The sequence below is a fragment of the Lagenorhynchus albirostris genome, chromosome X (genome assembly GCF_949774975.1).
Source record: "Lagenorhynchus albirostris chromosome X, mLagAlb1.1, whole genome shotgun sequence".
Taxonomy (NCBI): domain Eukaryota; kingdom Metazoa; phylum Chordata; class Mammalia; order Artiodactyla; family Delphinidae; genus Lagenorhynchus; species Lagenorhynchus albirostris.
In genome coordinates, this window is record NC_083116.1 from 125,387,918 (window position 1) to 125,400,141 (window position 12,224).

The 12,224-nt window shown below is 48.5% G+C and overlaps 1 protein-coding gene and 1 long non-coding RNA gene across 2 annotated transcripts in view; one reads left to right on the plus strand and one right to left on the minus strand.

Annotated features, from left to right (window-relative positions):
• LOC132513811 (uncharacterized) lies at positions 1-11,311 on the minus strand. The gene is made up of 4 exons (XR_009538546.1): positions 11,026-11,311; positions 10,309-10,335; positions 9,908-10,016; positions 1-598 (listed from the first exon to the last, which is right to left on the minus strand). It is a non-coding gene; the product is annotated as an uncharacterized LOC132513811 (long non-coding RNA).
• The window catches only part of GPR143 (G protein-coupled receptor 143), a 25,885-nt gene continuing 19,792 nt past the window's right edge, over positions 6,132-12,224 (plus strand). Inside the window, exons 1-3 of the mRNA XM_060138400.1 lie at positions 6,132-6,539; positions 9,923-10,032; positions 10,960-11,054. Of these exons, the coding sequence (XP_059994383.1) occupies positions 6,272-6,539; positions 9,923-10,032; positions 10,960-11,054 (473 nt within the window). The 5' untranslated portion in view covers positions 6,132-6,271. The remainder of the gene's footprint in view (positions 6,540-9,922; positions 10,033-10,959; positions 11,055-12,224) is intronic.

Consider the following 12,224-nt stretch of genomic DNA (forward strand, 5'->3'; position numbering starts at 1 on the left):
CGAAGGGCAGAATAAAAAGCGGCCCCCTGCCTGGGCCATGTCCACCACCCACCCGTGAGTGACCCTCAGCTGAGGTCAGGGGCCAGAGATCAAAGCTCTGCCCCGGGGGCCGGGCTCCGGGCTCCTGAGACAACAGGAGTTGTGAGGCCAGCCTGGCAGCCTTACCTCCATCTGGAGAATTACATTTGGGGAACATCTTTTTCAAATCTTGAACGCCTTCTGCGACCCAACCTGCTTGCAACTTGGGGATAGCAGTGCCAACGAAATCGTAGCATAAAATTGCGGCACGTGGGTTCTAGTGAAAACCAGCCCAAGCAATTTCCAAGCAGCAAAAAAAGGATTCTAGGGACTTCCCTGGAGGTCCAGCGATTGAGACTCTGCGCTTCCAGTGCTGGGGGCCCCGGTTCAATCCCTGGTCGGGGAGCTAACATCCCACATGCCGTGCGGCGCAGCCAAAAAGGAGAAAAAGAAAAAGATTCTACATGCGTGAGATTTCCGTGAGATCCTTGAACGGACTGATTTTCCCAAAGGCAGGATGAACTTTCTGCTCCTTCACGACGATATCGTTTTAGTGATTAGGGAATGAAGGCCTTTCTAGCTTCAAATGCCACAGTTTGAGGGGGGAAAAAAAACAATAGAGATACTTATAAGAGGTTCTCAGAGAAGGCACGATGAACTTGAATTTCTAACAAACTCCGAGGGTGATGTGTCCCGTTAGTGAGAGCACACCGTGAGAAGCACGGAATAAAACGACAGCCAGGAGAGTCCGGACACTGTGGGAGCTCGATAACGTTCATCCCGTTCCGCCTCTCACTCCCAGCACAACTGCAACCACACACACGAGGAGAAAGGGACTGGCCATCTGTGCATCCTCAGAGCTGAAACAATTTGGGGGCTGCATGGGAAGGAGAGGCCCTGAAAACGGAAGCCGCTACTGCTTTGGTGTTGGAGGGCTACTGATTCGGCTGCTGGAAATTCCTTCACTGGCTGCTGGCCAAAATATTTGTTTCAATTGAATCTATTTGAATTTCAAGGAATGTAGAAGTACTTGACTAGCAGTAGAAATAACAGGAAGTATCGGAGGCAGGCTTTCTGAAAGGTGGTAGAATTTTAACTGCAACGTAGAGATTTCTTCCGGGCACACAGAGCAAGTTTCTAAAAATTTAATTGACTTATGATACTTCTTTACCTTTGCATAATTAGACCTGTAGAAGGCCTGCAGGCACTATCGTGTGATTGGCTTTTATTTTATTTATATTTATTTTTTTGATAGGTAAAAATTGGATTTATTTGGAGAGAAACACACTCCACAGACAGAGTGTGGAGCATCTCAGAAGGTGAGATACGCTGTGATTGGCTTTTTTTTTTTTTTTTTTGCGGTACGCGCGCCTCTCACTGTTGTGGCCTCTCCCGTTGTGGAGCACAGGCTCCGGCCATGGCTCACGGGCCCAGCCGCTCCGCGGCATGTGGGATCTTCCCGGACCGGGGCACGAACCCGTGTCCCCTGCATCGGCAGGAGGACTCTCAACCACTGCGCCACCAGGGAAGCCCTGTGATTGGCTTTTAAAACAATAAAATTTGTAAAATTTTAGAATAATTTTAGGTTGGGACTTCCCTGGCAGTCCAGTGGTTAAGACTCTGCACTTCCACCACAAGGGGAGAGGGTTAAATCCCTGGTCCGGGAACTAAGATCCCGCATGCTGCGCGGCACGGCCAGAAAATAAGAGTAATAATAATAATAATTTTAGGTTTACAGAAAAGTTGCGAAGATAATACACAAAAAGCTTGTACACACTTTACCTGATTTCCCTGAATACAGCGTTCGTAACTATGGTTCTTTTGTCTAGACTAAGAAATTAACATCATTACCTTACTAGTAACTAAACTTGCGACTTCATTTGGATTTCCAGTTTGTGCGCTGATGTCCCAGGATCCCTTGCTGCTCTTAGTTGTCGCGTCTCCTTAGCCTCCTCTGGCCTGTTTCTCCACCTCTCCCTGTTTTCCATGGCATGGACAATGTTGAGCGGGACTGGTCACGTATTTCATAGAATGTCCCCCAATGTGGCCTTGTCTGACATTTTTCTCACGACCAGACTGGGTTATGGATTTCGGGAGGAACTTGCAGAAGTGATGCAGCGCCCTCAGCGCATCCCATCAGGGGGTACTTGACATCCACTTGCTTGTCACTGGTGACACTCACCTTGACCTCTAGGGTAAGGTAGTGACTGCCAGGTTTCTCGCTACAAAGTTACAGGGAAATTTTTCCTTTTCCTGACTCTTCTAACATCTTTATGATTCAAAAGTGTTCTGTGGGAAATCACTTTGATTCAATGGTAGCCACCAAGTTCATAACTGGCTAGGCTATCCCTGAGACCAGATTAAGATGCTCCAATCACAACATGAAGACAATTTAAAGCCCTGAGAGAAAGGGTAGCCAGGGTAGGTGTCACCAGTGATGGCCAATTGAAAAGCTCACTAATGTTCGGAGGCTTCTTGGTCTCACGTGTTTCATGAGCTACTTGTTTCTTCGCAGAGTTTTTCTTATTTTCTAAAGCAGAATCAAATACTCTTTAAAAATCGAGTAACCACACCTTACAAAAGCCCATACAGGGAATTCCCTGGCGGTCCAGTGGTTGGTGCTCTGGGCTGTCACTGCCGAGGGCCTGGGTTCGATCCCTGGTCAGGGAACAAAGATCCCACGAGCCGTATCATGTGGCCAAAAAAAAAAAAAAAAAAAAAGCCCATACATACTTCTTAGTTTACTATTATTTTGGTTTGCTTAGTTTGACAGAAAAGACCAGCGGTGGACAAATTATAGCCCGAGGGCCGGCTGTCTGCTTTTGTAAATAAAGCTTTCTTGGTACAGCGCCACACGCATCCATCTACCTTCTGCCGATGACTAGTCTGGGGGGGTCCCACGGCAGGGTTGGGTAACTGCCACAGAGAGCATGCGGCTTGCAAAGGCTAAAAGACTTACCATTTGGCCTCTGAAGAATAAGTTTTCTGACCCCTGTGATAGACTAGAGAGCTGCCATGAGTTTGAGAGACTGGGGTTATTGCACACGGTTTACTCTAGATGTCCAACTAAAGGCAACACAGTGAGACCCAAAGACTTGGGGGGAAGAGCCATCACATTGAAACCACGGGCTCCCTCAGGGGACTGACTGACCCACACTTTCTCTGTGACTGCCTTTCAGCCCCTCTGAGCTTGAGCTGTTGTTCTGCGGTGTGTATCAGACAAATGTTCCTGCCGTGTGCGACCAGCTGCGCGAAGGCTGCGTCCTCTGCAGACACGCGGGAGCTCTCGCCACAAGCCAAGCTCTTGAGGTTTCTGTGGGTTTCCTATTGCCTCTGCTCACAGCTGCCTGAGTAGCAGCGAAGCAGTCATTTCAAAATTAGCCAAAGTCCGTGGTTAATGAGCGGATTTCGTCTTTTACTAGATACCTGAGATCTGACAGTCTCATGTGCATCAGGACTCCAGAGCAAAGGGCCTGCCCAGAAATAACTTCATCTCATTTTACTAGATTAGTATACTGTGCCACAAAAAGAAACATACCATTTAAACGAAGTTTGAAACAGGTAACACATATATGTGTGTGTCCATCCTATTCACTGCCCCCACCCCCAACTTCCTTGAAAGTGCAGTCACGTTCTGATGGCCTCAAATTCGGCCATCTGCGACCTGCTTCCAACTTCTCAAAAGCGAACTTCTTGTTGCTTCAAGATGGTGAGTGGAGAAAGTGCTTTCATTGGTCTGACCAGTTCGCAGACATTCACGTTGACGGGGAAATGAATCTCCAGTTCCCCTCTGGACCTTATGGCATAATCTGCTTGGGTTTGAGCATCAGCTCTACCACCTCCGTGACCTTGGATAGGTTTCCTCACCTCTTCTGGTGCTTTGTACAGAACCTAGAGATAAAAAGATGAGCCACAAGGATGGGGGTACGAGTTAAGCAAGACTTTAAGTTCTTAATGCTGCCAGCTCACGGAAGGCGGTCGGGGTAGCGATGATATTCATGTTCGTTTAGTTTCCCTTTTCCTCTCAGGACACAAATCCCACCCTCTCCTTTCCAGGGCTTGCTCGGTCTCATCTCTTCCCAGGCTGACACGGCGTAGCTGACGGATTCGTTCTGTGACCGCTGCAGAACTGAAGCTGTACTGAGGCGCTACTTCTCAATCCATCCACTTCTGTTGTTTCTTCAGAGGAAAGGACAAGATTCCTTCAGAAGCCAGGACTCTCAGGTCTTGCCAGGTGAGGTCAATTGCCAACAAAAACCACAAGTCAGGAGGCTCTTTGGTTTCTAAGCCTGGGTTCAAAACCCATCCATCGTGTGGAATATTTGCAGAACCACTGAACTCCCCAGGAAGCAGAAAAGGAGTTGAAGACCAAGACACAAGCCACGGCAACGCTGTTTATCCTCTTGAAGCTTTGTAGGCAACCTCCATTCTGGAGGACGCTGGGCACCTGAGTCCTCCAGAGCCTGCAGGTGTGCACGAGGGAAGCAGAGAGGCGGGGTACCTGCAGCTTGGGCTTGCGACAGAGACTGAAACGCAGTGACGCTTCTGCACAGATTGGCTCCCGGAACCTTTGGCATTGGAGCAAACGAACAGACTCTCCTTTTTCATTTTTATCTTTTAAAGCACATTCCACACACAAACTTCCAGAAGCCCCTTCTGCCTTCCAAGAGCTAAGGAAATAGAAGATCAACTGTTCAAAACAGATACTGAGATTTATGCTTTCTGAAGGAGCGGCAGACCAGCGTTTGGGGAGCAGTCCTATGATGTTTCCTACTGTTTTTACAAGCAAGGGTGTAAAATCCAAGAGCGGTTAAGGTTTTGACAATGTCGGTCTGTTCCGGACTTCTATCAAAGCAGCTGCCCCTGCTTACAGATGCGCCGGGTCAGATCTTTTTGAAGTAGTGGCACTTGGAGCTCTTGGTTAAAGGCTCTGCTTCCATCTGGCAGTGCAGCTCCCGTCTGCCTTTCACGGGTCCCAACAGAAGCCCAGTTCTGTGGTTTGCCGGGAAGAAGGCTGAGGACCTGAGCCCAAACTTTGTCTTACTTAAAACTGCAAAGCTGGTGGTGGAAATGTAGACGAGAAGACAGGGTGGGAGGAGACAGAGGAAAACAACAGGGACGCCTCACCTCTGGTTGGTTGGAAAAATTCATGTACTGCAGGGAGAGGTCAAAGTGTGTCTGCTCCTGGCTGCAAACAGGCCTATTAGGTTTGCTGTTAATAAATATGATGGAGCTGGGGGTGGGGGTGGGGTTCTTTTTAAAAAATAAAGCTTTGGTTAGTAAAGCCAGAATCTAGAGGGGGCTCTTTTATTTTCAACCCTGAAGTGTTTTTAAGAAAACAGTCCACTCAGTATATTATCATTAGTACTAATATCATTTTGAAACTTTTATACATAGAGAATAAAGCATGATTTTCAATGTATACTGAAATTCATCTAGAAAGGAAAGAAGTTAAGAAAATCTGAATAAACTTGAACATTTTTTTCCTAAACAGAGGTACTCTCAAAAGCGAGTAATTCTACAATGTGAAAAACTTAACCCTACATTGTTGAGATGAGTAAAAATGGAAGAGCCCTGGAAGGTGCACAGTGCGTGTGTGTGTGTGTGCGTGCGTGCGTGCGTGCGTGCGTGCGTGTGTGTGGAGCTGGGCAAAGCAGTTTCCCCTTTCTTCAAGGTTCGTTGATTTTCAGGGAAAGTCTTAGCTCTAGGGGGTCGTTTCCGTATGGGAGAGCGACCCTAAAAAAGAAGTATTTTAATGCCAATCACCGCAGTCACAGTTTATGAACCTGTAAGGGGTCAAAACTAGGGGCGGCAGAGTCCCACGCAGGGCACATCTGGCACGAGGCATGCTTTCTTATGAGTTAAGATGAGACGGCGGTGTCGGGGTGGTGGGGGCGGGGGGGGCTCTGGATTCTGGAGAATTAACAAGGCCCCACGCCTCCCCTTGGGAAGGCCTTGGTGAAAGGGGAGAGAGCTGATTTCCCCACCCCGGCGCGCTCCTTCCCCCGCCCCTCCCCCGCACCCCCCGCCCCCGACCAAGCATCACCCTCGTGACGCGTCTGCAGAGGCGCGACGCCCCCAGCAAGCCTGGCGCCTTGACTGCCAGCGCGGGGGATCGGGCGGGGGCTGCGGAGAGGCCCAGGGCACATGACGGCTCCCCCCCTCCCCACCCCCGCCAAGGGCCGGACCAGCACATGACCCGGGCCGGCCGGCGGGGTCCAGGCACACCCGAGCCGCATCCCCAGCACGGACCATGGCCTCCCCGCGCCTGGGGACCTTCTGCTGCGCCACGCGGGACGCCGCCACGCAGCTGGTGCTGAGCTTCCAGCCGCGGGCCTTCCACGCGCTGTGCCTGGGCAGCGGCGCGCTCCACCTGGCGCTCGGCCTCCTGCGGCTGCTGCCCGGGCGCCGGCCCGCGGGCCCCGGCCTCCCCTCAGCCTCCCCGCCGGCCACGGCCCGCACCCCGGCCTCCGCCCGCATCCTGCGCGCCGCCGCCGCCTGCGACCTGCTCGGCTGCCTGGGTGAGGGCGCGCCCGCGGGTGGGGGACCCGTCCGCGCGCGGTTGAGGGCGCGCGGCCCGCAGGTCGCTCCCGGCCGGGGGCGTGGATGAGCGCGCGCGGCCCCCGCCCAGGACCTGGTCGCCACGCGGGTAAGGACGCCCGGCCCACGGGTAGGAGGGCCGAGCCGGAGGCGGCTCCCCAGGGGCCGGACTGGACGACCAGGGGACTCTGCGATACAAGATGGTCGGTAAAAGTTCCTTCGGGGGACCGTTGTTTTTTTTGTTTTTTAAACAGTTTGATGTATTTGTTATTGCACTTATAGGGAAACTTTAGACGGTGCTGTGAAGGAAAACCCAGAAAATACAATGCATCCCTAAATGTACCACTAGTGAGAGACTAACAGTTAATATTTCGTGCGCGTGCACACACACACAAAATCGTTTCCAAAATGATTTAGCAGAATCAGGAAGAAACCCATATATATATATATACATATATATATATGTGTGTATATATATATATATGTATATATATATGTATATATGTATATATATGTATATCTATTACACTTTTATTTACTTACTTGTTTATTTATCTAAGTTTGGGTTTTATACCACAGATGGGCAAACTTGCAGCCTTTAGGCCACATCCTGCCTGCTGCCTCTTACCTATGGCCCAGGAACTAAAAAAGTTTTTACATCTTAAAGTGTTTTTAGAAAAATCTAAAGAAGAAGACTGTTTCTGACATGTAAATATTCCATGAAATGTAAATGGCAGCGTCCGTAAGTGGAGTCTTATGGGGATACAGCCATGCCCTGCACTTGTGCCTTGTTTGGGGGCATCTTGGCCCTAAAAGGGCAGAAGTGAGTGCTGAACAGAGAAACTATGGCCCGTAGAGCCTAAGATATCTTCTCTCTGGCCCTTTACAGAGACTTTGTTGACCCCTGCTTTCAACTCCAGCACGGCACATTTTACAAACCTCTATGCTAGATATTGCCAAGCATTTTAACTTTTTTATTTTGGACATTTTTTAACATATGCAAATGTAGAGAGATTGTATAACAAACTCCCTGTACCCATCACCTAGCTTCATCTATACCCCATCCCCGTATCCCACTCTCCACTGGGTTAATTTGAAGCAGATTCCAGAATTTATATCATTTCACCCACACAAATCTCAATATATAGCTGTAGAAGATAAGAATTTTTAAAAAACATATATATCACACAGATATCACTATCACCCCAAAATAATGAAAACCAGTTCCTTAATATCACTGGTGTATGTTCAGGTGTCTCATAAATGCTATTTTACAACTGGTTTTTTCAAATCAGGATCCAAATACTGTCCATGTTTTGTAATTGGCTGACAGGTGCTGGCATTTTGGAATTGTGTTTTTCAGTCGTGTTTGCTCTTGAAGGAAAGGCTGCTGGCGGTATTTGAAGTGCCTTCCACCGCTGTGCCGTGAGGGGGCAGCAGCTTCGGGGGCCCCTTGAGTGCTTCTCTGGGCACAGGTGGCTGTGTGTCCCAGGGCCTGGTTCTCCTGTTCCTGGTTGTGTGATTGGAGACACTCAAGAATCTTGGCTTCAGATAAATGCTATGGAACCTCTAGTCACTTGCTTAGACTCGAGGAGTAAGACAGGAAGCTATAGCGATAAAATCAATTTGGTGCAGGACAATAAAATAAAAAATTGGTTTTCTTCCTGATTCTGCTAAAGCATTTTGGAAAAGCATCTTAATAATAATCTAGTTTCTGTAACTTGAATATCTGAAAATAGAGCTGCACGCAAACATCTTTTGAGGGTCAGCAAAGTAATATTCGTATATCCTTTGGCCTTTAGAAGGAAGGTGCATGACACTGCGGGCAAATGGGCAGAAGCAGGAGTCAGGGGAAGGCTTGGTGACCAGACCTCCTCGCTGAAAAATAAGAAATACAGGGCTTCCCTGGTGGTGCAGTGGTTGGGAGTCTGCCTGCCGATGCAGGGCACACGGGTTCGTGCCCCGGTCCGGGAAGATCCCGCGTGCCGCGGAGCGGCTGGGCCTGTGAGCCATGGCCGCTGAGCCTGCGCGTCCGGAGCCTGTGCTCCGCAACGGGAGAGGCCACAACAGTGAGAGGCCCGCGTACCGCCAAAAAAAAAAAAAAAAAAAAAAAAGAAATACAGATGCCTATCTCATGGGGTGGTTTTTTCCCCCAGTTTTTTTTTAAATATCTCTCTTTTTTTTTTTTTTTTTGGCCACACCGTGCAGCTTGTGGGATCTCAGTTCCCTGACCTGGGATTGAACCCGGGCCACGGCAGTGAAAGCACAGAATCCTAACCACTAGACCACCAGGGAACTCCCTCCCCAGTTTTACTGAGACATAATTGACATATAGCACTGTATAAGTTTAAGGTGTACAGCATAATAACTTACATTTATCATGAAATGATTACCACAACAAGTTTAGTAAATATCCATCACCTCATATAGATACAAAAAAAAAAAGTGTTTATCGAGCTCAAAGCAGAGCTCTGGACTGAAAACGACAAAGCACTATGTGGACGCAAAGCATTATTTTTGTTATCTGTGCTTAAGAATGAGAAGCTATATCTTAGGCTTTTAGTGTTCATACTCACCCTTTTAGTGGTATATGACACAGTGTATATTTGGTAGCATGTGACACAGTATATATTTCTGTATGTGAAATACACACACAACACTAGTGTGTAACTCTGTACTGCTCACAGGTCCCCTTGAGCGGGGTGTTACATAGTGAATGCTTAAACAAAGGCTATCTATCGAATTACTTAACAGAGAACCCTAATATATGCCTTACGTGTGTATACTGTGTTGAGGAGAATCAGATATTTGGGTCAAATAGCAAGGAAAACTCACAAATAATAAATGGCAAAAGTAGATTATCAAGAGCTAATTTGTGAAAATCTTAAATGTATATTTTTTAAAGAATGAAAGAACTATCTTTTTAAACTTCAGAATGTGCTTTCTCAATCATTCTTTTTTACGTGAGGACTAGTTAACTTGGACATTAAAAATATAGCCAAGAAATATAAATTGTTATTCACATAATCACTTCTGGGTGCCAAATAAACAGACAGACAACGTTAGGGACAGCACTGTGGCTAATGGGGGCTGAAGTTGAAATCAAAGTGCCTGGGATTGCTCCACTACCATAATAATTATTTTCTGAGTCTTATTTTTTTCTCTGTCTCTCTGCACACACCAGCGTGTTTCTTTCCTCCCTGTCTCCCTCACATCTTTCTCTTTCCCTTCCTATCTATCTGTCTATCTGCCTATCTATCCATCCATCCATCCATCCGTCCATCCATCATTTTTACAGAGTCAACAAGTCACCTTTAGATTTGTATTAGGAGCAGATACAAAGCATCACCTGATTCTCCCTTAGGTATCACAGTCCGGTCTACGGTGTGGTTAGGGTTCCCGAGTTTCGTGGACGACATCTCAGCCGTGAATGGGACAGACGTGTGGCCCACCGCCTTCTGCATGGGGAGTGCAGTAAGTGTACCTCCCCTGGTCTCCCCCTTCCCTCCCCTTTGCCCCGCTCCATTACGCTGTGTCCTCAAAGCGTGGTCGCATCCCTCCCGCCAGCCCACTGTAGCTTTTAGAAATGCACACGCTCAGAGCCCTCACCCCACTGACCAGGGACCCTGGGGTGCGGGCCGTCTGTGATTTAACAAACCCTCCAGGGGCCTCTGACCCACACTCCAGTTTTAGAACCACTGTGCTAGTATGTTTGCCATCCCCACCCTTAAACACACATTCAATCCTTACCTTAGATCCAGCCACAATCAAAACCAGCTGGGCAAAAAAGGAAAAAAAAAAAAAAAGTTACTGATTTAATGGATGTATTTACTTAACAAAATATATATTTAAAAATAGCCATTTGTCCATCCATATTGCTCTGTCCGCCAAGTTAACACTCCAGTGAATGACCTCAAAGGACACTGGTACCCTGTTGACCCGCCATCTGTGCCACAGCCGTCAGCATCTCTCCCTTCCTCCCCTCTGTTGCTTCCCAGCTGCATCCCGATGGAGCCTCTGTCTTAGTATATAGATCTCGTGCCGCTTCTAACGTACGGAGTCCCCCCCGCCACCGCCTTCCTTCTACTGGGAAGGTCCTTCCTGCCCATCCTCCTTGGTCCTCAGCAAAAGAGCTTCATGCCAGGCCAAGCCGCACACCTGAGCCCTCTACCTCTGACCACAAGCGTAGCACAAGGCAGGGCTCGCTGGACCCGGTGCAGCTGAGCAGACAGGGCACCAAGGCGCACGCCCGTCCCAGGCCACATGCCGGCCTGGGTTTCCAAGCCTCTCCGGAGGGCTTTCACGTGCTGCCCCGTGACGTCAGAGGAAGTGGGCGTCTGCCAGCTCATTTCACGGAAACCCATGTCCAGGAGCTCTGACGCCGGCTCTTCCCGATTACAGATGTGGATCCAGCTGCTGTACAGCGCCTGCTTCTGGTGGCTGTTCTGCTATGCGGTCGATGCCTACCTGGTGATCCGGAGATCGGCGGGACTGAGGTATTCAGAGCAAGCCAGCTGGCTTCTGCCCTAGTTTGTTGCCTGAGGGAAGGTTGGAGACCCCGCTGAGCGCTGCATCTCTGTACGGCAGACACAGCTGATCAGAACCTTTCAGCTGACCCCTCCACCGAGAAACGTCTGTGCAGCTCATTTTTATAAAAGGCTGAAGGCACAATCGAAATATCGAGGATTGCTCCAGGTGCCCCCTACCAGAAAAAAACAGGATTTTAAAACCCTGAAAACAGTATTTCAATAGATTAAATATTTGGAACACGACAAAGACTTAAAAAAAAATAAGAATTGGCATGAAAATAAAAAATTCTGATGGTGTCTAAAGGTTTAGGAGAAAAGTTCTTAGATGTATGTATTGATACAGGATGCTAAATACGGAGCCCAAGGGTTCTGGAGCTGCCAGGGGCTGCCTGGGAGGAACCCAGGAAGGGTTAGTGCCTGGGTCCTGGTGGGTTCAAATTCCTGCCCCATCACTCACTAGCTGTGTGACTGTTGGCAAGTGGCTGAACCTCTCTGGACTTCCGTTTTCTCAGCTGTAAAACAGTACCCACCTCAGGAGGTTCCTGGAAACAGTAAATGTGATAGTACCCGTGGATGGTTATGGATGGAGCCTGGCACGTAGCAGGCGCTCGGTAACTGGGAGCTGGGGTTGGAGCTGGGATGTGCACGTTATGCAGGAGACAGAAGCACAGAGAACCTACGTGCCAAAGAGAAGCAGGAGGGCACGGCGGGTGTCCTGGTCTCCGGGCTCCAGGCCCAGGAAGGATGGGTCCCCAACCAAGTTCGTGGTGCACTTCCATTAGGCCCCCTTTGCATGGAGCCCTTGTTTGCTTTTTTTCTTTTTAAATAGCTTTATAAAGTTCATCTGTTTAAATGTATAAAATCCATTGTTTGTGAGCATATCCACAGAATTGTGTAACCATAACCATTATTTGGCTTTATGATGTGTTATTCATCCCCCAAATCTCTGTACTGGTTACGAGTCATTTCCCATTCTTCCCTCTCCCGCAGCTCCTGGTAACTTCACATCTACTGTCTGTCTCTGGATTTGCCTGTTCTGGACAGTTTCTGTAACTGGAATCATACAATGTGTGGCGTTTTGTATCTGGCTGGTTAAACTTGGCCTGTTATTTTCGAGATTTATCCATATTGTGGCAC